A 27,922-nucleotide genomic window follows, 5' to 3' on the forward strand; every position below is an offset into this window, starting at 1 on the left:
TCGGAAATACTTGTTTACATTAATCTGGACCAAACAGTTTGAGACCCACTGAGATAACTTAGACTACAGTTAACTATCTAAACACTGAGAGTCCTTTACTTCACCTGAGCTGAGGTTATCTGAGACTCTCAGTCTGACATGAGAGAGTTCTCCCTCCACCTTGTTGTTGAAAAAGCTCCTTATATCCGTTAGTGTAGCTAGCTAGCACCAGATGCTAACAACAACAATCTCCGGTACCGGTGCGCTCTCTCTCTCGCTCGTGCACGCACACAAAATGGCTCGTGCCACAGACACACACAGAGCAGAAATTGAGTGAAAGACAGAGACCCAGAAGTACTTGAACTGTACAGTAGCATATTATTTTCGAATCAATCATTTTTCAAATTATGAATTTCACAACAAAAACAAAAAAATACATACATTTCTTGGGGGTGCTATGGCTATCCCAGGGGGAGCTGCACAGTGTTCATGTGTTAATAAGTCCACTTTTCAAATAAATTCAGTCAAATAAAGTTTAAAACTTTTCCAAAAAATCTTAGTTTAAAAAAAAAAGAAAAGAAGATGTATTTGATTAACAAGCTTGAAATATGCCCTTCATATTTCTCCTTATTATAAGCAATCTGAGGCTTCTGTTTTAAGAGATGAGCTGCCAACACTTTTTGCAAAAAAACATATTAAACCCTACGGAATGCCTTTTCTTAAAGCATATTCAAGTATCAAGCATATACCTGCATTTGTTTTATTTTGCTAACTTAACATATGAGGCAATATACCTAACCTAGGTGAGTGGCCCATCCCTTCATATATTTTTCTGTATGTGGCCGACAGTGAAAAATGTTTGGACACGCCTGACCTATACACTCTGATAAATAGTCACCTGACCTTTTTCTTCCTTCTATTTCTTGTGCATATTTATTCTCCAGCTTGATATTGATAACATCCTCGAGCCAGCCTGTTTTTTATATTCTATTTTGATGCCACCGATGTAGATGTACATAAATAAAGCAGTATTGGTGGTGCTCAGACTGGGGTCATGCTCCTTCCTTCCTCACAGGGCTGTTGATAGTTTATTTCTGTCTGTATTTTCTTTTCTTGTTCATCCATCCCTCTGGCTGTCTTTCTCCTTCTTTTCTGCTTTGCTCTGCAGGTGTGTCATAAGTGTGTCTCTGTCTCCACAGGTGTCTTTCTTCCTGTTCATTGTGTTTGTGGTGTACACCATGCTGCCGTTCTCTATGCGGGACGCCATCATCGCCAGCGTCCTGACCTCCGCCTCTCACACCATTGTGTTGAGTGTGTGCCTGTCCACCACAGCTGATCGCATGGAGCCAGTAGTGTGGCAGGTAAGGTGATCAAACATAATTGTGGGTTGAAATGAAATGGAATAGAATACAAAAAAAACACACACCATTGTTTGCTTTAACATTAAAACATGACGACTTGTCTAGTGTAAATACTGTGTGTAGCTGCAGCCAGCAGCCGCTTAACGTAGAAAAAAGACTGTAAGCAGGAGGAAAGCTTATCATGGCTCCGACAAATCAACATTTTTAGGGTGGGGTTATTTGCTAGAAAAGGTTTCTTTGATTCACTAACATACATTAAGGAGTATTTGGGCGGGTGTTACCTTGGCTTATTGGCTAACAAGCCAACAAATCGTTATGACATCATAAAGTGGCCAACATCCGATCAGCTCATTTTCAGACAGGTTTTTATATAAATGGATCAGGACGAAAAGAGAGGGGGTACACACTACACAGAGGGGACACATTATGTATGAAAGACGTGAACAAGTGGATTTTGCATAATAGGTGACCTTTAAAACCTTATTATATATTTTCGTATATATTTAGTTATAGAAATGATAGAAATAGAATAGTTATAGAAATAGGTATACTTCACCCTGCTTTATTCATGGGAAGTGTAACAACTGTTGATGTGGTTTTGTTTCATTATCAAGATGTAATTAATGTTCCCCAATTTGTTCATTTATAGTCATTTTAATCATACAGTCGGTATTTTTAGAAAACAAACAAATATGGCCTTTAAACTTAAACTGATTTAGCATAGCAGGTGAGCGATTGGATTTCTAATGTGGTTTTTATACTTTATTAAAAGGTCACCCTATTTCCAGCAGTAGGGCTGTTTCGAGCGCAGGATGTTCAAGCAGTTGGCATATTGGGGGAAAGAAATAACAGGAAACCAATTATATGGCTAATGCAGACTTGAATTAATTTGGGCTCATCCAAAAGTCATTGATTGCCAATACACCTACGGCTAATTCCATCTAATGCATAAAGAAAACAACATTAGTTTAACAAGCCTTTCACGAAAGCAACACCTTGATAATCTGAGATTTTGAAGTTGAGGATGCAATTTCACAATTCAGAGCCAGAAGGAGATTTCAAGCATACAAATAGGACAGGTTATTATTATTTTACCATTTTCTCTCATTCTAGCAACCTCCTACATGTAAATTGCTCTTCTTTGTGCCTTTTATGTGTATAATGACATGTGTCTGCTCTCAATCTTAGTCTGACCAAGTTGTTTCTTCACAATAGAGAATATATCATAAATTGTTATTCATGGTACATTTGTATCATAATATATAACTGCCATTCTAAGATTCTAAGGCATCACCAAATGATTGATAATATTGTTCAACAGTCCATCTTTGTGGGGAAAACGCTGCTTGAGTGGGCTTATAAAGCCTGTCAACAAATATTTCAAAGAATAAAAAAGATAATTTATAGTATTCAAAAGACAGACTGTCCTTCAGATATCAGGGAAACATCTGCTGCTGTTCATAGTAGTGCTGGGGGGAAACGATTATTTTGAAAACGATTAATCGGGCGATTATTTGATCGATTAGTCGACTAATCGAACGATTATTTTTCTGTTGTTCATTTCATAAAAAACGTAATGTAAAAAAATTTTTTTTCACGATACTGTGTCTCAGGGGATCTTAATATTTAAGAACCTATTAATGTGTTATACCAGATTAACGGAAATAATCTCAGTTAATTGACGATACAAATCATGTTTACCAAAACAAAACACAAGTCTCATAAGAAGCATCTAAATGACCCCTGAGCGAAAAATGTTAACGGACATTGGCACAGATCTCAAGATAAAAGTACCCTTATTACTTATCGTAGCTGCACATACAATATATCCGATTAAAGCTGAGACTCCACAGATTATGTAGGTATATAGTATCATCACTGAGTGATCCGGACTCGCGACAGGGGAAGCAAATACAGTCATCACAACACGTACCTTCACAGAGCTTCTAGGGAGATCGTCTTACCACCGTAGCTGTCAATCTGATCAAAAGACGTGTTCAATGGAATTAAAATGAGAAAAAACGCGGCTGAATCGGTTAATCCATAGGTTTTTAACGTCTATGTATAAAAAAATGATTGAATTTATAATCCATAATTCCATTTTATGTAAAAAATCGGAGAGCAAATGCTAGCTGCTAATGGTAGCCACCACAGCTAGCTGCTGCTTCTGCTAGGCTATGCAGCAGTCTCAGTGAGATATAAATATATAAATATCTTTGCGTTTTGGACTAACTTTAAAATATTCCCATGCTTTTGAAGACCTAGGGCGAGATGTTTTCGTTTGGGGGCTTCGTGCGCAATCCTGTGAGGAGGAGGTGGTAGCCGTTTCAGTCTCCATTGTGTTTGAAGTGCGATTGCGAACTGCTTGTTGCTTTGGGTGACCCACGTGTGTGTAGCGACGCGTCGACGCGGAAATATGTCGTCGACCATATTTTGAAGTCGACATCGTCGACGCGTCGCTACAGCACTAGTTCATAGACTTCTAAAATAACGACAATGACAATAACTATCCAAAGAGCTGGATGATAATCCTCTTGCATTTATCTTGGTGTGGGTTTGTGTTCCCTAAACCTTCACAAACACTCTCTTTTGCTTCTGTGAACTCTGACGTGATGGCCCGTTATTTTGTCCGTTTTTCTTTCATGTGTAACTGTGCCATGGCCATACTGGCATCTGGTTAGCCCGGGGCTGAAAAACAGCCAGAGAGCAGTGATATTTTAAGATAATATCCTTGTAGAAATGGTGGACAGTAGCTGTAAAGTGTGAATGCATACAAAGGATGTTCCGGAATATGAATAACTTCACCAAATTAGCCTGCCAAATAAAAATATCTTCACACATTAAGACTCAATAATGGTAAATGGTTAGATGTGGACCTACTTATTTTAACTTTACTCTTATTTCTAGTTTTTTTTATTTGTGACATTTTACACTTGGATTCGGTAGGCTTGCAAGGGTGTGCTTTTTTAATTGAAAAATTACACTTAACAGTTACTTAAATCAAAATAAGTTGTTAAAGTCTGTTTCATGAAGTTTGGCGATTTAGACTGATTGGCCATGCTGGTAATGCCAGCTGTGAATCAGAAAATTAAAAAACACTTGGAAAGTTTGATGGTTATTTAAGAGTTCTAGAAATGCTTAAGCTAGGTATATACATGATAATGGTTGAATTTGGAATAGTTGATCACAAATATGGAGAGACTTTAAATGAATGGCAGACAGAGATGATAAATTGGACTAAATCGAACTAAATGGTTAGCCTTTTTATTCCACCGGCTAATGAAGATATTGACTTGTTAGTGGCTAATTTCACAAGAGAGATGACTGTGAAAGACAAATTAGGGAGTTATAATATATTGTTCAGCGTGTGTTCAGTAACAAAAGCATTGTTGGAAGCAGACAGATTGCTGCTCAATCGGCAGTCGAGATGGCATGCCGGGCTGACGAGACGCTGCCAAGCCACGTGACGCCTTGTAGTAAACACAGATTCTGCCAAATACTGTCTGCTTTATGTTTTAATATCCACAATTTGGTTGTTGTCAATGACAGTCATGTGGTTTTATATCAGTGTGCTGATAGCTTAGGGCCAAGTCTGTATGTGTGTGGTTATTATGATTACAGATACAAATGAGGCACAATGTGTTATTGTACAAACACAGCACATCAGATAGACCAATAGTATTTATTCTAGGGAGAGTCAGGGTCTGAGAAGCCACATAGTCAATAGTGAAATACAGGATTGGATAGGTAAGAGTTCACACAAAAAAGATGTATGCTTTATACTCAAATGTAGTATGACTATAAAGAAAAAATAACAACATGTGCAGACAGGGAAGATTACATGAAAATAAGGTTCTTCGTAATATAGTATTATGATTACATTTTGTGTGCAGTTACACACAATTGTTTCACATTCTAATAAATGATTAGTATTACAAAAGGTTTTTCATGCAAGTCTTTGAACATGCAATGTTTTTATTACACATCATAAAGCAGTTCATAGACATGTTATGGTGTCAGAGTTGTTAGACAAATACAGCTTGCAACATTTACTATTTTTTTAGCATCAAAAGTAACTTTGCCCATTGGCTGTAATATAGAGAACTAATCTAATGTGTATTATGTAAAGCTCTCACCCTTCTTCAATTAGAATACCTAATGTTGATGATATTTGTTGGGATATTACCAACTCACATGCAATAGCCAGGGTAAGGGAACAATCTTAGAAAACGCTAATGTGCCCTATAATTGGACACATTTGCAATATATCTTTCTAAATAGCAGGCTAAAAATAGCAGCTCTTCCTCTTGAACCAAGTTTGTCACAGAATATCTCTGTGTATACTTGAGCATATGTCTAACGTGACACTTTGTCTTATGCTGTGCGTCACTGTGTAATACTGTAGTAGTTGTTCATACAAGACGTACCTAATATACAGTACATCTACATAATATATCATTCTACTATACTTGTATTGAGCATGATTTTAGGAGTTAAGAGTTTCTGGCCATGGAAAGGCATCATCAAAATATAATAATATGCATTGTCCACATTAAAGAAACAAATCCAACCCTTCAGATGAAAAAGCACCCCTGAGGAGATTGGACATAAATGTTGGTTATTCAATTATTCATTTATTCAATTATGTTTCTATATCTTCGGCTCATAAAGACTGATACACCCCTTTGACTCAATAGCATGTGAAACCATAATACAGTCCTTAATCCAAACTAACTGCTAAAGTAATGCATCCCAGTAATTTACCACTAATCATTTTATGTAGCTTGATTTGATCAGCTCCTTGAGATAAGCCCTTGATTTTCCATTCAGTCGTGGGCCAAATTTGATCAGAGCCCATTTTCTTTGTGTGATGACATGAAGTTCTGTATTGTTATCATGCGTGCTGCTCTAGTTAGATACAGTCCATAGATATATAAATACATGATTGCGTCCCAATTTCATGGAAATAATGTCGGTATCATATACAGTAAATGCTTGTAATTTTTTACAAACACAGTATGTCTTTTATTCTCTTCTTCTGTTTTTCTCTGGCAATACACCAGTGTTGGTTGAACCCTTTGTGTGCGGACAGGCTCAGGTTTACATGCTCCTTTCCAGATAGAAGCAGAGAAGCTGGGTGACAGGACGCTCTAAGGTTTATGTGCCAGAGGGTAACTACTGGACAGCTGCTTTGAAAACCTCTCCAGCTTTCAATGTAGCGTTTGCCAAGGAAAGGATGGATTTATAGCACTACAACTTGCTATTTAATCAGATGGCAAATTGGCTCACATGCTTTTCATGCCTCTATGTCAGCTATTGCCAAGGACAGAGGCATTACATTTCAGGTACGTTCAGGCGTGGACGTTCCATTCTCATAAACGCAATATCTCAGGGAAGCCTGGAGGGAATTACTTCAAATTTGGCACAAGAACTGATGAGAATGTGGTGGTCAAAGGTTACTATGAACTCAGAAAACTCGCCATTATGAATTTATACTTTTTTGGACATTGCACTTAACTGCTACAAAACTGGATGGCGGAGGCATATGCCAAGGCAGTAACTCAAGATGACTTTATTACACTTTTTGACTGAATGACCCGTTTTTGGACACTGAATGGAAGTTTTATTTCTGATTTTGTAATTTGTTCAGACAGAGTAAATTGCTTTAGCCAGTAGCAATATAACTTTAAATGACTATGCTTTTATATGCAGGTTAGTGTGTGTGACTAGCACTTCAAATTGATCGTATCCTTAATGTATTAGTGTGCTGGAAGAAATAAAAAATGTGTAATGTAAACAAATAAAGAAAAACATCAATCCATTGTAACCAGAGGCCAAATTGCTGTCAAATCATTATGTTGTCTAACCAACAACTCAGGTAGCGGAAGGAAAATCCTTAAATGTATTTTGATTAACTCCAACTTTTAGGTTGTGAAAAAAAACAATATGTATTAGTTGCTTACAGAGTGGATACAGAGGGATTTTAAGGTCACCGGTTTAGATGAAAAGTTGGTGGAAAAGAATAATGAGAAATTCTGGGCTCTCCCTAAAACAAGTGCTGTGATTTTAAAGTGCTAACATCTTAAATACTGCAACAAAGAGGTCTGTTGGTTTTGTACAGATTAAGACTCAATTTCAACTAGGAATCTCAATCTCAATCTTTATTTATTTATATAGCACATTTAAAACAACCTTCAGTTGACCAAAGTGCTGTACAGGCAGTAACTACAATATTAAATAACACAATGGGAGAATTAAAAACATAATAAAAAGCACAATAACTAGAAACATATAAAAAATAAATAAATAAAAAACACATACAAATATAAAAATGTAATGTTCAACTAGTATTAAAAGCCAGTGCAAAGAGGTGAGTTTTAGCTGAGATTTAAAAAGTTCAATAGACTCAGCAGTCCGGATATGTGCTGGGAGGCTGTTCCACAGTCTGGGAGCTGTATACTATCTTGTATCATGCCAATGGCAACAATATATGTTAGCCTGCTTCCTCAAAGAGGATAACAGTTCAAAAGCCCATGAAGGCAGGAAAGTGTTGTTCAAGTACATCACGAAGGTCCTGTGAGGGAACTGTTTGACATTTGGGTGGAAATGCTTATTTGCTTTCCTGCCATGAGTAAGATAAGAAAACCTACCACATGTCTCTACAGTAAATGTGAAGTTAGAGCCAGCAGCCAGTGTCTCCAATGGTTGCCTGGCAACCTCCCGTTGACGACAAGACTCCTGGAGGTGAAGAAACACACAAGCCCCTGTTGAACCACAACATATTGTTTATACACTTTGGGTGTTAAGCAGATGAGGCTAACTTTCCCCCGGTTTTCCTGTCTTCCTGTCTTCATGCTGAGCTTGACTAACTGACTCTTGGCTACATATTCACCAAAATAAACACCAAAATAAATCAGTGCAATGACCCCCCCCCCCCCCCCCCACCGCATGGTCACTTTCAGCATTTTTGGTATGTTGAATTTTGTACTTTCATTTCAGATAATTGAAATACTTCACAGTCCCACAGCAATTTGTAGAAAAGTATATACACCAGAGGTTTATAAATGTCAGCCATTAAATGTCAACACTCTTGTACATTGCTATATTGTGCATGGTTACAATGTGCCCGGGGGGTGTTAAGTGAGAGGGAACCATGCTGACATCTCCACTTTGTCAAGTCCATTAAACTTTACAGTGCCGGCTCATTGGAGGCCTGATGAACCGGCTCATATATTGATGAGGTGAAGGTCCCCTGTTGGGTTTAGATTTATGTGCATGTTACATTAAGACATAATTACACTTTTCACATGGATTGTGATGTACAGTGATGTATTGTTAAAGTTTATAATAGTATTTTCAGGTTTTTTCTCTCTGTTACTAAAAGATGGGTAGAAAGATATGCTTGATTTAAAAATAAGTTTAGTCTCTTTGTGTTTCTACACAGCTTTACAGCCTGTGGATGCTCTTGAAGGACAAAGTATGTTTTATGTAACAAAGGTGTCCAAGTCAGGTCAATTACCGCTTTTTCTGATAGGAATTCACATCTCTCAGGAGTGGCAGCTGTTGCCTGTTAAACATATTGCCTCTTTGAAGGGAAATAGAGCTTCATTGAAAAAAGTTATTTTTCAATATGATATTATACTTTTGATGGTTTCTGGTTTCTTCACATGTTTTCATCGTATGTCACTTAGGATTGACGTGTCCCACTAAAGTTTTCTCTTGAGAAAAGTGGAAGAATCAAAGTAATTTGTACTTTAGGTCATTTCTGTTTTAAGGATGAAACGAAGCATAAACATCTCTGCTGGATTTCTGTTGCCAACAGACGTTCACTTTGATGTTCCCCTGATTTACACATCAACTGCCAACATAGGGCTTAGCTCTCTGATTTAGAATTCATGATTGGGGCACAACGCCCTTACGGGCCCTCCTCACCTAACCCCACCGTTATCTATAATTGGGTACCAGTGAGGTACAGATGATTCACACAGCCAGCTGATTTAAGCAGATGACCTTTGAGATGGCCTGGATCACTGTCAGTGTCTTGTCTAACATATGTCAACTAATAGAGCAACACCCACCTCTCCACGGTGTACCAGGGTGTAATCATTTGAACAGCCGAAAAACTTTGCAACACTTGATGAGGAGTTTGTCCAACATTTCACACAGAATTTGAATGTTACTGCTTATTAACTCTGAGTTTTTACAGCCTTACTCCAATAGAGACATTCCCTTTCCCTCCTTGCTGATGTTTTGGGTTTTCCAGTGCAACTCATTTATATAATAAACAAACTCACAAGAGAGAATGACTCGGCAGTAGGATGGATTTTCAATTTAATATGAGAAGGCTTTCAGGTTATTTTAAATTGGATTATAAAATATCTTATACAATATAATGTGCTTTTGAAAAACATCGTACAAAGACCGCAGTCCGTCTTCTTGTGCCTGCATTCAGTCATTCAGTACTCTCGCCCCCTGTGCTCTGACCAATTTGTAATAGCACTAACTTCGTCACACTTTCTATGGAAAATAAACACTTCTGAACCTAGCCAGGCTTATAAATATAATGCCTTTAATTTGGAGAAAATAACCATTAGTATTGGAAATGCACACAGGAGATAATAAACTCAGTGAGGAGCAGGAGGAACGTCTCTTCAAACACATTCATTGATTTGAACATAAATCCAACCAGCAGACCACGCTCACAACCTCTGCCTCTCATGTCTTCTTTTGTCAACATAAAGGAGAGATTAACAGTGCTTATCACATTCATCTGAAATACATTTCAGGGCAGCATGAGTGTATTTTATTTACATTATTATAATTATTGCTTTTATTGGTTTTGCATCGTTTCATATTTAATTGTGCTAAAGAGTAATATTTTCTTGTAATTAAAAGTGGGAAGTGTAATTTCTTAACTGTAAAAGGAAATAATCTTAGCAATGGCACTGCTTGTGCATTGGAAAGACACATTTTACAACCATATAATAACATATTTTAACATAAATATCAACTACCCTGGTTATCTACAGTCGTTGAGATTAACTACATGAAATTAACAATTCCCATAAAGATTGGTGTGCTATAAAAAAAAACATAACATGGGCAGTTTCATTTTTTTAAATACTGAAATAACTGACATGAACTGTTTATTCTGATTCTTCCAGTGCTGTTATGTAAATGTGTGGGGCACAGTTACATAAGAAAAGAGAGAGAGCAACTTGCCAGGGGTCAATAGGCGCGTTCACACCGCAGTACTTTTCCCACTTCAGTTCCGAAACTTTAGTTCCGAAATGTCGCGTTCACACCAAAAAGAGCCGGAACTAAAATTAGTTCATGAGAACCTTTTCACCCCCTTTTCGGTCCCTGCTAGAGAGCAGGGACTTTCGTGGGAGAAAAAGGTTCCTATGTCTGATTGGCTGGGCGGATTGCAAACCACGCCCCGTAAAACTCACAAAAAGTTTTGCGAAGCCGCCATTTTATTATCCTCGCATTAGCATTATTAGCATTAGCATTAGCCCAGCGCAGAAACGCAGAGAGACTAACTTATAAAAAAAAAAAAAAAAAAAACATGGGAGCAGCTTCTACTGAAGCCAGTCCCCAACTCCGGGGACTTTGGGCTGCAGTATACGCCGTGAAGTGGTTTGCGGCCTGCCAGTAAGCCCAAAGCAGAAGAAGAAGTGACGTCAGCGGCTTCATTTGCCTAATCCACCCCCAGGGACTTTTTCCAGTGTGAACGCGATCTGTACTTAGTTCATGAGAACTAAAGAGTTCTCATGAACTAAATTCTCATGAACCTTTGTGGGAAAAGTACTGCGGTGTGAATGCGCCTAATGTGACACGAAGGTCACCATTATGCTGAAAAACCACAGCAACTGCAAGTGAAAGGGAAATTGTTAGAATCAGACAAGGCAGGGGAAACACAGAGAATGGGAACCAGTAAAAAGGAATGGTAGAACATCATATTTTTTAAGATGCGATGGCAGAGAACCATTAAATTGTCCATTTGCTTTAAATTGCAAAAGCTATGAGCTGGAGGATGTTAGTGCTCCTGGGTCTTTATACATTCACCTACAGTATCATCACTGGAGCACATCCCATCATAAGAGTTGCTCTAATAGAGTCTCCTGTGTTGTGCAGCCATGGAATGTGAAAGCAAATAAAGCACTGGATTGAAATGAAAATATACATAATGGACTGCTTCTATCACAGATCACAATTTGCATGACAAGTTGTACTCTATATGGTACGGAGCTTTGAATGGAGTAAGCGTTGGCCCTTTTGAGTCATATTCAACACAACAGTTGGTTGTTTTGTATCTCTGCTGTTAAGATTGATATATGGAGGGGGGAAGAGGCAATACAATTGCTGTTATCTTTATGATTGTCCTTGGACATTAGCTCTTTCTATTTAAGCGTTTTGTGTGGATAAGCACTGGATACAACAGAGCGTACATTGCATGAAAGTACCACATACAGTATGTGCCATCAACGATTATCTTTTTATCTGTTGATCGAAGAGTCATTTCTGACAATGAGAATACAAGCCTGAGTGTGTGCAGCAATGCTTCTGGCCCTGTGAGACTATGATGCCATGCACACAGAGGAAAACAAAATTGTTGAAGGAAAGAGACATCCTTGCCAATATTCAAAAAAATGTAAACGGGGAAGGAAATGCTCGGTTTGGCCTGAAGGTGTGTCGGAAAAGCAAAAATCAAAAGGATGGTCTCCCATCTAGTTAAAATCTCGTCTTAGGAAATATCAAAACTGAGCTTTCCTTTCAGAGCTTGCCTTCATCTGATTTAATATACCAATAGAGCAACTGAGCAAGAAAATACTTTAGGTATTAGTGTTTTTTAAATGCAATGAAGTTGTGTTTAAGTATTTGTTGTATTAAAAACGTGTTAAGGGTTAGGGTTAGGTTTGGTTAGAGTTAGCATTAAAAAAAGTGGAAGTACCAAATGGGGAGAGATCAGTGTGTTTTTGATAGAGGATTTAGGGCTATCAGCAACTATTAAACTATATATGTTTCTGTGTTTCAGTTTAACACGGCTTTCCCTTATTTCCTCTTATTGAGTTTCCGATTGAATACATCGGTTCTAGATATTAACTAAAGGAAATTAGACAAAGGTGTATCACATTGTGTGAAGAGATGTCGGCTACTCATGACTATAATTAACAACAGGTAGCAGCCATGCCATTGACATGTACAGCCTGTGTGTTGTTATCCTAATAACAGTAATTCATATTAGACAGACCGTGTGTATGGTAAACATGAACTTGAGGGAAAGTCTATTTATATGCACAAGAGGTGTGAACACATCTTTAGCAACTGAGTTTATTTATGGTTGAGTTTCTTATTTTTTAATTCATTTACTCAGCAGGGTAGAGGGAGGAATGATCAAGCTGTAGTGAAGCTGATGGAGGCAATACATGATGGTATTTTTATGAAATAAACAAGCAGGGGTGGCATAGAGGTCACACACATTTATTTCCTCTATATTACCATTGTACTGCATTTATCTTATGTATGAGGTGCTGTTGAACTGCGGTTCATGTTTATATCACTGCAGGATCTCGGAAAAAATATCTCCAGGAAACATTACTGTTTTGCTTAAGCCTTTGTCATAAAAACACATTTCCTACCTCCAGTAAAGCACTGATATTGGGACACAAGCAAACAGCTTTTCTTATTACCTGATCGTTGAGCTAAGGTCTCGGTTGTTTAAAACGTAATAACCAAAGCAGTATTTGTTTATGTACAATAAATAAAGCACCAACAGAAATTAATGTTGGATGTATTCCTATTCACAGCTCTATTCTATGTCTCTTCCTGTACAGATTTTGGCCAACATTATCATTTTCATGTGTGGCAACATGGCGGGGGCGTACCACAAGCATCTGATGGAGTTGGCACTTCAACAGACTTACCAGGACACCTGCAACTGCATCAAGTCGCCAATTAAACTGGAGTTTGAGAAGAGACAACAGGTAAAGATGTCCATAAGTGTTGATAACCAGCGAGCGTGTGAAAGTCAGAGAGACAGGGAGTGATTGAGTGAATGTAGCAGTGTGGGTTTCTGGTGTTGCTGATAGTGTTAATTACAATAATGACTGTGGAATGAAATGTACATGAATAGAGAATAGATGAACTAAGATGAATGAGGAGACTGCGGCAGTGAGGGTAATGATTATTATGAGGATGATGACGACAGCACTGTCTGTATGGCAACAAATTGGAAAGCAGAAACTAACAAACTTCACAGAATTTGGAGATCAGTACTACATCTAGAGTACATGGTGATACTTGCACTGTGTCCTCCTTCAATACTTTCTGAGTCAAAATAAAGCTTGAGATGAATAGTTTACCATGTATCCCAACTGTATACTGTTTTTCTCAGACGCGAAGGGATACTGACTTGTTGTGAAAAGTAACTGCAATTTTACCCGTGGTATACACTCAGTAAATCACGGCTAAGAACCAATCAGATTGCTTGATTTGACTTGTCCGTTTTATAAATAAGAATAGATCATATTTGTTAAGTGTTATTATGGTAGAATTACTATTCTTGTGGTACTACTGCCTTATTAGGCCCATATTGAGCAGCGCATATTAAGACCAAAACTCATGTACAACAACTTCCTTACTTGCAACAAATAAGCACTAATTAGAGGGTTATTGAGGAAAAACTCTCAACTAATGGCTTATTACTTGTAGAATATGGTCATGTAGAATAAGGCATTAATAAGTGTTTTATAATGACTAATAAAGCGCCAATATACTGCTAATATGCATGTTAATTAACAACTAGTTGATGGTTAATTTGTGTACCTTAATATAAAGTGTTAGCATTTACCCCGGCCCTTTTAGAAGTGAAGATATGTCATTTGTTCTGGGAATGTCATTTTCGAGCCTGAGACCTGAAAAACAGGCTCAGGGCTTAACAGGTTAATACTTTATTTTTTCTGCTGTACGTTATTGATAAATACAAAGTAACACTTGTGTTGGTGCTCAACATTTCTGTATTTCCACATAAGTCTGTTGAATTCCTTTTTCAAATACATATCTTTGCTAACCTGTATTTAAGACACGAAGCCAGCCAGCAGCAGTGCTTATTTGTCGGTTTTGTTGCCTTCGTGCTTTGCCAAACATGCTTAGTGTAAAGTTGGAGAAAGTTAGTAAAATAACAGCATGTGAACGCTGTGAGAAATTAGCAAGGTTTTGATTAAGGTTTAGTGCAGTGGGGAGCCTGCGATGTAACTAGATTTCTATCACAGCTGCCACAGTTGTAGCTTTTGGGTTCAGTCAGATGAGTGGGAGGCCAGCTGCTGTTGGGGTGGAGCTGGTTATCCCTATGGTGAATCCAGCTTGTGTTGTAACAACCGCCATGAGTGAAGCTCAAAATGCTGTGGGTGGAGCTTTTTTTTCACAGAAGCCTTGGAGTGCTATGGCTGCGTGTGACAGATGGTAGTAGCTGTGCTGAAATGATTTTTCTCGGGTGCTCATAATATATGCTGTTTGCTGCATGCTTTTATCCAAAGTGCCCCGCAGTACAGTCAGTGCATACATTTTCTTTGTGAGTGGTCGAAGGGGGACTATGTGAATTCATCATAATAAACCCAAAGTGCTGGTAGCGTTAGTAAGCCGCCACGGTTGTCCTCTCCTTCACACAGAACCCTCTGAGCCTCAGCACGGTGCAGAGAGACAGTCAATGGGGCAGAAAACTTGATGGAGATGGAGGTGAAATTGACTTAATCAGGTGTTTTCTACAACCTGAACTTCTTACACTAAGAGGAGTTTTATTTGCCATCTACTGGGCCGGTTAAGTAAGAGTTATACTTACAGTAGCTTCAGAGAAAACAGGGAGGGATGGTTAGGCCTCGACCAAACAAAAGCTGTCAAAGAGTGCTCACTGTAAAACAGTTTTTTTTTACATTGATGATTAATTTGAGTCACAGAAAGTCAAGCTGGCACACCGTAGAGCTGAATTAACCTTCACTTGAAGCTTGAATGGAGGCAGGTGACATAATTATGACATGTTTTTGTCTCCTTTTGGCGTCAAAAGTATATCCTTCAGAAAGAAATTAGGAATGATTCAATTTATTTTTATTTTGCTGAAAATGGAAAACCTTTTTAGTGACAAGTCAAGGTTCCTGATAATAATATTCAAACTTCTGTTGATGAAATCAAAGCTTTGTTCTCTGCAAAATAATAATAATTTTTCATAAACTGCTTATGTTTCTTGATTTTCTACTCTCTCTTCTTCTTTGTTTTCCTTTAGGAGCGTCTCTTGTTGTCCCTGCTGCCAGCTCACATTGCCCGTGTGATGAAAGCTGAGATCATCCAGAGACTAAAGGGCCCCAACTTCGGCCAGATTGAAAACACAAACAATTTTCACAACCTCTATGTACAGAGGCACACCAACGTCAGGCATGTATTTTCGTTTTGGTTCACCTTTGTGCTTAAAAAACACATATTTTACTGAGTTCATAGATACATATTCCGCATTTGAGCTGCCAAAATATATATTCATGTTTGTGAAAGCTATGTTTTTCCAAGAGAGATGTAACTGTTGTATTACATTACACGTCACTTGTTAGACGCTTTTATCCAAAGCGACATACATTCAATACTGTGGGCAATCCCCACAGGAACAATTTGGGGTGAAGTGTCTTGTCCAACGACAGAGCGGAATGTTGACTGCAGTGGGATTTGAACCAGTGCCCCCGTGATCCGAAGATCAGCGCACTCACCACTGAGCCACAACCATCATGTATCACAGTATATTATTTTTTCCCATCTCTAGTATACTGTATGCGGATATAGTTGGATTCACACGGCTGGCCAGTGACTGCTCCCCAGGAGAGCTGGTGCACATGCTGAATGAGCTGTTTGGAAAATTTGATCAAATTGCCAAGGTAAACATTTCATTATGGAACTTCTTCAATAATCAACATACGTATCATAAGTGCAAATGTAGTTTCTTCAATCGAGTCTAAATAAAACATATCTCTATGTAATTTATTGTCACATCATGTAAAGGGTAAAAATCCACCCTTAATGTTATAAAAACAGTTGTCATATTTTATTGCTTAATGAAGAATATCAATCAATCAATGCTTAAATATCTCACCGATGATTACGGCCAATGAGTCTTCTATTATTCTTTCTATATATATTTAATTTTTTCAAACTAAATGTTCCTTATTTTCTCAGGCAAACATTAGCACATGGCTATTTAATATGCAGAATCACAGCTGTTGGACCTAGCACACCTGAGGGTGCTAAAACAATAGGAGGCATCCCAAAACAAATACTTGATATATACAAAAAATGAGAATTGCATTTTTCACATATTTTCACACAGACATTAATAAAGCAGAACACATTGCAGCTACTGTAGGCATGTAGAACAAACAAAGGGTTATAATTAGATGAAATCAAAAATGTGCGTCCATGGTACCTTCATCTGACCTTATTTTCTTATTTTTCTATGCAGGAAAATGAATGTATGCGAATCAAAATCCTTGGTGACTGTTACTACTGTGTGTCCGGCCTGCCAGAGTCCCTGCCCAACCACGCTAAGAACTGTGTGAAAATGGGTCTGGACATGTGTGAGGCCATTAAGTAAGTGCCAGTTACATAACAGTGCTGCTAAATAATCACAGTGTTCTTTTTTCCTTTACATTACATCTTAGTTCATCTGAAATTATAGACCTTTACAATTAGTGATGTTACACTCAAACCACATGAAGATGAATGCAGTTCTAAGAATTCACCTTGATGCTGCTGCTCATGTGAACTCAGCCATGAACTAAAGACTCCCAAGAGTCTCATTAAACTCCTGGAAATGTAAGGTTTTACTTCTGACCGTAATATTTTTTCAAAGATTGTTCGGATTTGCCGTTAAACAGTGATTTAATGACGTGTATTGAACCGTCGCTCTATGTAATGAGGATAAGTGCTTGCTAACCATTAGCTCAGATGTAGAGGCTTTTTAATGATTGTCAATTTAGCTGCATCAAATGTCTGATGGTAAGTGTGAGATCCTATTTCACCTCTGGGCAAGAAGGGGAGTGGACTGTGAGAGAATAAATGGAGAGAATAAGACCTCAAAAAGAATGGTTTAACTGTGGGAAATAAGAAATGAACACCATAAAGGTAGAGAGAGGAATCTCCCCTCTTTTCTAACAAGAGATGTGTTGTTGGGGTTGACCTGTTACTCAACACTAATAAGACTTGTTTTTTGTTGCATGACAGGAAAGTGCGAGATGCCACCGGGGTGGACATTAACATGCGGGTCGGTGTGCATTCTGGGAATGTCTTGTGTGGAGTAATTGGACTTCAGAAATGGCAGTATGATGTGTGGTCACATGATGTTACGCTGGCTAATCACATGGAAGCAGGAGGTGTTCCAGGGTGAGTGGAGCAGAAGTAAATCACGTGTTACCATTTGGGTTGCCTCACTATTCTGGTACAATTCTCAAAAATGATGGTGAAACCCTAACTTCATCACAAAAAACCCAGATGTCTCCTTTATATTCATGAGAAACAGATCCATTGATTGATTTGGTCATTTCCAGGCGAGTCCACATCACCTCAGTGACACTAGAGCACCTGAATGGATCCTATAAGGTGGAAGATGGGGATGGGCAAGAAAGAGACCCCTATCTAAAGGAACATGGAGTCATCACTTTTTTTGTCATCAACCCAAAGGTACCTTGCACGTGCATTACATTCAGGCAGATTAATATTGGACAGTGAATAAAATGTACTCAAATGACACTAACCCCACGTTTCTACAGGTGGAGCGTCGGAGCCCACAGTATCAGTACCGACCCAGGAACACTGTAGACGGAGCCAAAATGAGGGCCTCCGTCAGGATGACCCGCTACCTGGAGTCCTGGGGAGCAGCCAAGCCCTTCGCCAACCTGCACCACAGAGACAGCATGACTAATGAGAACGGGAAGATCAACACCGCTGTGTGTAATGTTTGCCACTCACACCTTATTTAGATTATTCATAAATATTCAGATGAGGGTGTTGCACTTTTCTTTTCCTTATACATGTGATGTTTTGGTGGTGTTTTGTTTCTTTCCGTTAACCGTCAAGTGGGAAATAAGTGTTTTTTTTTGTGTGTTTCTCTTAGTATCCTAAGATACTGTTATGTTTGGCTGTGAAAAAAAAAAAAAAATTATTATTATGAATATATCTATTTGTATTTATTTTATTTTTTTTAGAAAGGGGCAGGTCACATAAGATTTGATTCTTCTCCCTGCTCCTTTTCGCTCAATGGTAGAGTCATATTTTGTGGCAATTATTGTACATTTGGTTTTGCGTACCATGAGCGGGACAAATAAAAATGAAATTGATGGTGGGGTTCAGCTGTGGCGTTACACGTCTCTCTTCTTCTGTTTTGTGTCTAGGATGTGCCAATGGGCCAGTATCACTTCCAGAGGAGATCAGAAAGGCAAGCTGCTCACTTTACAGCTCCAGCACAGTTTTCTTTGGCAGGATTATGCTCATCCTATTAAGTTACAGAGACAAGATGTTTTAATAGACTAGGCTGATGCTAGAGGCTTTGATGTGTGTGACTAATATCAAGTGAACTTAAAGGATATTCTGTCTCGTTCTTTTTCTTATCCCCTAAAGAACAAAGTCTCAGAAGAAACGGTTTGAGGAGGAACTTAATGAGAGGATGATCAGGACCTTTGATGGGATTAACTCACAAAAGTAAGGGTCATTTCAATGAAATATAATTATTTATTTATTTATTTTTCTTTGTCAAAAAAGTAAAGTATGTGCAAATGTCTTATAAAACCATAACTGGTGACACAACATACTGTAGCCTCAACATTTCTCTATATATAAACTTCAATTTTGGTGCCAGCATTCTCTTTTTGTCTGACACTGAAACAATTTGTTTATGTTTGCAGGCAGTGGCTCAAGTCTGAGGACATCCAAAGAATATCGTTATTCTTTCACAACAAATCCTTGGAGAAGGAGGTAAGAGGCAGTATAAGCAGATCGGGATCATTCACCCGTCTCCGGACATACCGCAGTATTTCAAAGAGAATAACAAAACATAGTGTGACTGCTTGTTCCTTTACCTACACTTAGCTTACCCTGAAATCTTGTAAATTACAAGGATACTTGTGATGTCTGAGTGCCTAGTTGAGATGCTTTTGAAATAGCTTTGATATCAGTTTTAAAGGCTTTTTGTTGAAACTTGACCTTGTACTTTGTATCTTCTATAGTACAGAGCAACAACCTTGCCGGCATTCAAATACTATGTCACCTGCGCCTGCTTGATCTTTTTCTGCATATTCATTGTGCAGATTCTCGTCCTTCCAAAGTATGTATGTTTTTATTATAGAAATAAAATGACTGTTGACACAATAATAATGATAATAATAGTAAAGTATTTATTATAATGCATTTACACCTTGCTTAGGTTTCTGTGTATTAATACAATTATTTGAGCCAAGGCTAGTGCTTATTACAGTTTGTACAATGTCATCAATCTTTCATTGAACTGAACTTGTTGAACTTAATGACATTCTTTTATTTGTAGGACAATTGTCTTGGGAATATCCTTTGGAATGGCTTTTATTATCCTGTCCTTGATCCTCTTCATATGTTTTATAGGACACTTCCTGGTGAGTAAATGCATTTACTTCAAACATCATTGTTATAGCATTGCCCGTCTCTAGTGTTCTTTAAGTGTCTTTTAAGCCTTTCTCTTAACCAGGAAATGCCCGCTCTCTAACGGTTCACTTCTGTGCTTAATGTTTGTCCTTATGTCATACCAAAGGCACATGAGTGGTCCAAGTGCCCCTCCGGTCAGCCTAATGGCCCATTAAGTGCCCTTGTTGTTGGCCTGAGTACCCCTCAGGTTTACACAAGTGTAACGTGTGACATTGAGGCAGCAATGAATCCTGACCCTGTGCATGAAACAGGTGCTCTCCATCTTTAGAGAGCCGGAGCGCACCACTCTTTTGGAACCTGTTTTAGGCAAGAATTATTCCTTTATCGCTTGGGTAAGGTAGACCTGCATAAATTCACTACTGAAATGTCACAGTGCAGTTTTTCATCTTCATATTTCTACTGGAGTCATTTTCCCCACTAAGCAAGCACACCAGGCACTGAATCTTTCATTCTGGGGTTTACAGCATGTGCCCCTGCAGCTTTTCAAAGCGAAGCCATGTCTGTAGATATTGCCGCTGCAGTTGTATCAAACCATGCTTCAAACACTCCTTCAGCTCTCTTCTGCAGCCATCACAGTCTAGTAACTATGAATAAAAGGCCAGAAAAAGAAAAGAGAATGAGGGGAAAAAGAAGGAAGACGTGACTTTTGAAACATTAAAGAAGCTATAAAACTTAACAAGCCGCAGGCCTACACACCCCACTGCACCCACTGTCTGATCCTCAGTTCTGTGGGAGTGTGAATCTGCTGCTCGGCTCTGAACTGTGCTCCCTGTGGATGTTGCCCAAAGCTCAGAAACAAAACGCAACACTTGATAGCTTATGTTGAGTCAACTCCTGCTGTCTTTTGTGTTCTTTATTTGTCATTGCTGAGTCTTCGCTTTTGTTCATGCTGTGTCGTTGCTTACTACTGTGGAATTTGCAGACACCTATTCTGTCTTACTTTAGGGCTCCTGTGTAATTAACCACAATCAGCCTGTAGGCAGTGGATCCTTTGTGAATAGGAACATCACACTGCAAAATCAATGTGCATGTATCTCCCTTGACACAATGTGGCGGTAAAGTTTCATGAGCATTGGGTTATTTCGCTGCAGCCTTATGTCGTCAGGAGATCGTCAACACAATTGTTTCTTAATCTCCGAAATAGCATATTACTACAAGCTTGCTATCGATGCAACATGCCCAATATTTCAGTTACATTTTGAAAAAATCTACCTGAGGACTGTTAACTACCAAATTCTGTAGTCTTGTTAGCTATAGCACAAGATTTGAAATCCCAATAACACCTTTTTATACATATATTCCTATCTATATATCTTTGGTACCATTTGAACATCTGAGGAAGGAATGAGAACAGGTCATTATACCATTCTTACCTAAATCAACCCTAGCAGAGTCTCTTAATTAGCCTTTCATTTTCACTCACATGTTTTAAAATTGCGTTGCATGTGCCTTGTTTTCATAACAAAACGTGCCCCACTCGGTCTACATTTCCGGTAGTTCTGCTGGTGCATAACACATTCTGCCATCCTTGCTTTATTGTATTGTAATTTACATCCCCAAGCTACTCAAATGTCACATCCACTCAGCCCCAGCGATGCTCAGATATTGCTTTGAGATGACCACGCAAATGATTTGGGCTCTCACTGTCATTGTCTCACAAGCAGACACATTCGGCTGAAGGCAGTGCTGCAAAGAGGGAAGGTAATGGACTGTAACAGGCGCAGAGCATTTGCTGAGGCATGGGAAGATTTGACTATTGCATCAATGAAAACCTAGTAATAAACACAATATAAACATATTAAAATCCTAATGTCGGGTAACATTGCTTGGTTAAAATGAAGAGCATGATTGCACAGTGTACTGCTCTTAATGTTTAATGATTTGACTATAGTGAAGCAGGAGGAGCAAGCTAGTTAAAAAACCCTTCAGCAATGCTTTGGTTCAAATGAAAGTTAAAACACTGTTGTTACAGACATTCTGAGTGGTTTGTAGAAGACTGAACATACGGCGTGCTTACATTATTTTAAACATAATAGAATAACTTGAACTGGTCATTTTTGAGCGCTGTTATTGCATGTTTTCTGAATTAGATTGCAGCAAGCACCATTGAGTTGATAGGCCCCCTCTTTTCATGAATGTCTGCCTTCTGAATTCTCCATTTGGACTGCTGAAGCAATTAGGAGTTAATCAGCAACAAAAGCTTCCCTCTGTGAGCTTGTTATGTATTGTTTAATTTATTGCACGGTAATTGTCCTTACTCAACAGAAATCATTCATTTGTTATTGCACATGTTTGCTGATGTGTGTTATTTACTTATTTTAATTAGTTCACATCGGCGTGTGTTCCTTGGTGCTTCTCCTGTGTGTGACCTTTAATATCCCGGCTCACTTCCACTTGGACTCATGCACTCTTGTATTTGTGTGTGTGTGTGTGTGTGTGTCCGCAGCACTGCAGTAAAAGCTCCTCCACCTCTTGGATGTGGCTGATGAGGTCATCAGTCATTATTGCCAACAAGCCATGGCCTCGTATCACTCTCACCATGACAACCACAGCTCTGATACTCATGATGTCAGTCTTCAACATGGTAAGCTATTGTCTGCAGGTACTCCAGTTATGCAGCACAAACACCAATTAGGCTTCACTAAGAACAAAGTATCACAATCTGTCAGGTGGCAGCCTCCTTATTAGTAGCTGCAGTGTAATTAGAAGCCAAAGGAATGCAATGTTGACCCACAAATAAATACAATAAATTGGCCTTAAATGATGTTTAGAAACCAGGGATGTCTACATTTGTTTTATATTCATCAAACACGCTTAAATTAATACTGAAGCAACTCTAATCTTTCATTCTTGTAATACAACAAATGTGGAAATAAGTCTTTCATCATGATTAGAGGCTGTGGATGCACCAGCATTTTAATGTAGAATTGATCTTTTTGCTTTCCATTTGTTTTGTTTATTATGCCTGAAAGTAGCTGAATATTTCTACAGGAACATTTCTTATTTGTATTGTTCTCTTTTGCCAAGCAGGTTATCAAATGCCTTTTTAAACATTAACAATATGGCTTTTTTGCATAATAGACGCTTTCCAATTTGCATGTAGTGATAGAATATTGTATTACTTAACCCTTCTGCCTCAATGTTCAAGATTGATCTAAATGTGGTTTAGTGGTGGTAAAGGTAAAGGTGAAACAGTAGCCTGAGGCTTGTTGGGAAGTTGCGTGATTAAGCATGGTGTGAGGAGCCGGTTTAGACCTTCACACAAATCGATTCCAGAGATTATAATCTTGTTTTGCGCCTGACGCGGGTCAGTCGCTCCGGGCGGGTGAGCCAAATTAACTTGGCTTTGCTCAGTGGGGCAGCCAATCCTCATCTTATCCTGCAGGTTCACATTAAAGGACATTATTGAATGGTTGTCACTATTGACCTCTTATCTTATAAGACTCTATTTTCCTCCTGCTAGTACAAACTACACAAGTCTGTCTTTCCTCATGCTGCTGTTTAAGGCAGGCAGACAGGGACAGTGGTTTTTTCTAATTTGCATGTCGATTGTTTGGGGTTTTTCATCAATGTTTCTGTCCTGAACAAAGATTTAACAAATGCTTTATTTCTGTTGACCTTCTTTCTGTAGTTCTTTTTGGAAGACAATTCATTGCCCCGCGTTCCTGTAAACAATTCATCCAATGAAACACTGTTTTACCCAAATGGACAACTCATGGTCAACACAGACAAAAACAACTTCTACCTTCCTGTAAGTAAAACTTATAATTTCTATATGAATTATTCAGTATCATTTTGGATAAATTGAATAAATAAAACAATATATCTCTCTTGTTTTCTGTCTGTCTAGTATTTCATTTACAGTTGCATTCTGGGCCTCATCTCTTGCTCTGTATTCCTGAGGATAAACTATGAGCTGAAGATGATTATCATGCTGACAGCCGTGGTGGTTTACAACGTCATTATTCTACAAACACATGCCTCTCTGCTGGATGAATATAGCAGATTTCTGTACAAGACGGAAAGCCTGGACAGGTAGGTGACAAACTGAAACTGTTCCAGATTGCCTTTAAAGATGCAAAGAGAATCAAGCCTGAGAAGACAAAGGGAAGTTGGAGATAACCATAATATAAAGAGAAAATGCCCACCTCAAAATCTTCGTTTAGTTAGATGGTTGGAACTATCCAGATAGAATTTTCTCAATGCCAATATTTTCTCTCATATTTCTACTCAAAGGCCCTGTTGATGGTGTTTGGAAACATGTGGTGGACTGTACATCAGCAAATCAATGATGGCTGCTCGCATGCTACTGCTTGGTCCCTTCGGGGGCTTTTACCTTCTGTATTCAGGCTTTTCATGCACTGTTGATTTACCCATGTCAAAGTATTGTAGGTGTTAAAGGAGGTGTGTGGCACAGTGGATAGAGTCTTGGTGTTGGAATCAGGGGGTCACAGGTTCAAACCCCACTGCAGTCAGCATGTCGTTGTGTCCCTGGGCAAGACACTTTACCCCAAATTGTTCCTGTGGGGATTGCCCACAGTGTTGAGTATCTACAGTAAGTCGTTTTGGATAAAAGCGTCTAACAAGTAACATGTAATGTTATGCTACAACAAGGTTCTGGATTTTGGCTCATGGATTCAACCAAAAAGCAACCCATGAAGTATTACATAAATGCAAATAGTCTGAACTCACCCTGCAGTGAGGTCATCTGTGTTTTCACCACAGCTTCGGTTGAAGGGGGGGGGGGGGATTTATTGAATATAAGGTCATAGAGATGTCAGAAATGCGTTAGAGTGTGCACTGGATAATTATAATGTTCGTCTAGCTGAATTCATTGAGTTAAAAAATCAAAGTTCACTAACCCGGAGTGTTTGAACCCAAATGTAGCACACAGGAAACAGGGAACAGTTTGTAATGGTGTATCATTTTAAAACTAAGCTGGTTCAGGGCAGGGTAATGGGAGATATCAAAAGTCCAAGTAGACAGTGGCAGTGACAGTCTGCCAGATGATATCAATCAAACGCACAGTGACACGCCCCTTTGGCTGTTTTTTTCTTTTAAAGGACATATAGATATATATTTGGTAGTTGATGAGACAACATGCCCTCGAGATGAGGACTGTGGGTGAAACAAGATGTTGATGTAATGCAGGAACTAGTGTCTCTCACAGTTGGCTAACCAACGTTACTGTAGCCCATAAGGCGCTCATTATCCTACCGTAACAAACACTGATTAACCCCACACATCATTAGAACATGTCCTGAGCTCTATCAGTGTGTAGCTGAACCCAGATAACAGTGGTTTGAGAAAAATAGCTGGTGACTTGCTGTTGGTAGTTTCCAATCATGTGCCGGATCTATTCACACATGCACTCTACATGAAGCCATGGCATTTTGCGGAAAGAAAATTGACCTTTTGTATTCCGTAAATGAACCAGTACATCCATTGTCACCCGAGTCTCTTGATAGTCACATCATCAGTATGGGAACTGGCAACGTGTTTCAGGAGGAGCTTTAATAAGATGCTGCATGCTGTTCCTGAGTTCAATAAACAGCTCAATCCTAAATGATCTTGCAATATCTAGTGTTGTAGTCCTCCATAGCATGTGCATGTGACTGCTTTGTAGATTTTTAAATGTGTATATTGTATGAGTCTGCTCTCATTACGCAATAATTAGGTAAGCAGTAAGCAATCTTTGTCCATGAGTTTTCCATCCTTATGCTTTCTTCTTGTGAAAACAGTTTGTCCTCACTCTCTGCCACTCACTCTTTGTAAAGAATTGGTTGGATAAGGAAACAGGCAAGTGCAGAACTTGCAGGCTGATTTTGTTCTCTGCCAAGCTCTGCCCTAGATAAGAGTAAGAGTCCATTAATATGCTAAATGTGCTTGCAGAAATTAGGATGCAACACTGTCGAGCCCTATCACACATACAGAGCCTAAATTCAAACTTCACTGCTATTAAAGGAAGCTTTATTGTAGATGTTAAATGTATAATAGGTGTTTAACCATCACCTCGGTTCTTTGACGGTATGTTTAGTGTTTTGAGTGTTTGCATGCACAGAATGCTAGACATACATCAGATGTGTCCTGGTTGGCTGCCTGATTCTGCCCTGAACAGGTGTCCTACTTTCAGGGTTATGAGGGTGGAAACCAGAGAGCTTGAAGTGCATTCATAGTGCTGAATCTTTGCAGATGGCTAACACTGTCTCGTTGTTTATTGCCTTTTGAAAGCGTTCCTTGTTCCTTGAAAGCGCACCCGGCATGGCCGCGCAGCCACTTGACTGCAGAAAGAAAACTAGCTCTTGTCACTGTAAAGCAGAAGTGACAATTTTAACCAAGTGACAGATTGGGATCAAATGCTCTGCTTACCAATCGTGTGACACATGCCTCATAGTACTGATTGTAATCTGCATTTTTAATTACATTTCCTCACTTATCTTTTTCACCCACACTTTTACTCTACTTTCTCTTTTTATGTGTTTACTGTATTTTTTTCTTTCTCCATGCACAAACACATTCTTCCTTTTTCCTCTGCCCTTCAAGACCAGGAGTTCTCAAAGACCTGAAGACTATGGGCTCTATCTCCCTCTTTATCTTCTTCATCACTCTGCTTGTGCTTGCCAGACAGGTAAGTCCACACTATAATAGCCTGAGTGATGTCATTGTCTGTCTTTCTGTCTACACATTTTCCCCTTGACGGCTAAAAAAGTAATGTCGTTTTCAGCTCTGCTCTTGCATCACCGTTGCACTCTTTACTTTGTTCTCTGTGTATTTGCTGCTGTATTACTTTCGACAGGTTTTATTTTGTGAAATTAGTCATGTTTGCTCGTATGTTTACACAATTTGCAATGACCTTTTTCCCCCATGTGGTTTTCCCATTGTGAGAAGCCCACGCTATATCTTTTGCATCCCTGTCATATCGCTGCTGTTGAGGGATTCCATGATCTCTAATCTTTTTAACCATTCATGGTCTCTCACACTATAACTATATACAGTGGGGCAAAAAAGTATTTAGTCAGCCACCAATTGTGCAAGTTCTCCCACTTAAAAAGATGAGAGGCCTGTAATTTTCATCCTAGGTACACTTCAACTAGAGAGACAGAATGGGGGGAAAGAATCCAGGAAATCACATTGTAGGATTTGTAATGAATGAATTGGTAAATTCCTCTGTAAAATAAGTATTTGGTCACCTACAAACAAACAAGATTTCTGGCTCTCACAGACCTGTAACTTCTTCTTTAAGAGCCTCCTCTGTCCTCCACTCGTTAACTGTATTAATGGCACCTGTTTGAACTCGTTATCAGTATAAAAAACACCTGTCCACAACCTCAAACAGTCACACTCCAAACTCCACTATGGCCAAGACCAAAGAGCTGTCAAAGGACACCAGAAACACAATTGTAGACCTGCACCAGGCTGGGAAGACTGAATCTGCAATAGGTAAGCAGCTTGGTGTGAAGAAATCAACTGTGGGAGCAATTATTAGAAAATGGAAGACATACAAGACCACTGTACCTCGATCTGGGGGCTCCACGCAAGATCTCACCCCGTGGGGTCAAAATGATCACAAGAACGGTGAGCAAAAATCCCAGAACCACACGGGGGGACCTAGTCAATGACCTGCAGAGAGCTGGGACCAAAGTAACAAAGGCTACCATCAGTAACACACTACGCCGCCAGGGACTCAAATCCTGCAGTGCCAGACGTGTCCCCCTGCTTAAGCCAGTACATGTCCAGGCCCGTCTGAAGTTTGCTAGAGAGCATTTAGATGATCCAGAAGAGGATTGGGAGAATGTCATATGGTCAGATGAAACCAAAATAGAACTTTTTGGTAAAAACTCAACTAGACGTGTTTGGAGGAGAAAGAATGCTGAGTT

General features: G+C 39.0%; 1 protein-coding gene across 4 annotated transcripts in view; it reads left to right on the plus strand.

The window, feature by feature from the left end:
* adcy2a (adenylate cyclase 2a) overlaps positions 1 to 27,922 on the plus strand; it is a 95,830-nt gene that overhangs the window by 59,409 nt on the left and 8,499 nt on the right. For 2 of the 4 annotated variants that reach the window (XM_034202731.1, XM_034202730.1), the window contains 17 exons: positions 1,179 to 1,340; positions 13,178 to 13,327; positions 15,619 to 15,767; positions 16,144 to 16,255; positions 16,837 to 16,964; positions 17,598 to 17,756; positions 17,921 to 18,053; positions 18,143 to 18,319; positions 18,764 to 18,807; positions 18,990 to 19,070; positions 19,274 to 19,343; positions 19,595 to 19,692; positions 19,912 to 19,996; positions 22,492 to 22,629; positions 23,677 to 23,796; positions 23,896 to 24,080; positions 26,589 to 26,673. In XM_034202731.1, coding sequence (XP_034058622.1) covers positions 1,179 to 1,340; positions 13,178 to 13,327; positions 15,619 to 15,767; positions 16,144 to 16,255; positions 16,837 to 16,964; positions 17,598 to 17,756; positions 17,921 to 18,053; positions 18,143 to 18,319; positions 18,764 to 18,807; positions 18,990 to 19,070; positions 19,274 to 19,343; positions 19,595 to 19,692; positions 19,912 to 19,996; positions 22,492 to 22,629; positions 23,677 to 23,796; positions 23,896 to 24,080; positions 26,589 to 26,673 — 2,076 coding nt within the window. Of the gene's footprint in view, positions 1 to 1,175; positions 1,341 to 13,177; positions 13,328 to 15,618; positions 15,768 to 16,143; positions 16,256 to 16,836; positions 16,965 to 17,597; positions 17,757 to 17,920; positions 18,054 to 18,142; positions 18,320 to 18,763; positions 18,808 to 18,989; positions 19,071 to 19,273; positions 19,344 to 19,594; positions 19,693 to 19,911; positions 19,997 to 22,491; positions 22,630 to 23,676; positions 23,797 to 23,895; positions 24,081 to 26,588; positions 26,674 to 27,922 lie in introns of all 4 variants that reach the window. The other 2 variants (XM_034202729.1, XM_034202728.1) reach the window with 2 other exon arrangements.

The sequence above is a fragment of the Gymnodraco acuticeps genome, unplaced genomic scaffold, assembly GCF_902827175.1.
Source record: "Gymnodraco acuticeps unplaced genomic scaffold, fGymAcu1.1, whole genome shotgun sequence".
In the NCBI taxonomy this organism is placed as follows: Eukaryota; Metazoa; Chordata; class Actinopteri; order Perciformes; family Bathydraconidae; genus Gymnodraco; species Gymnodraco acuticeps.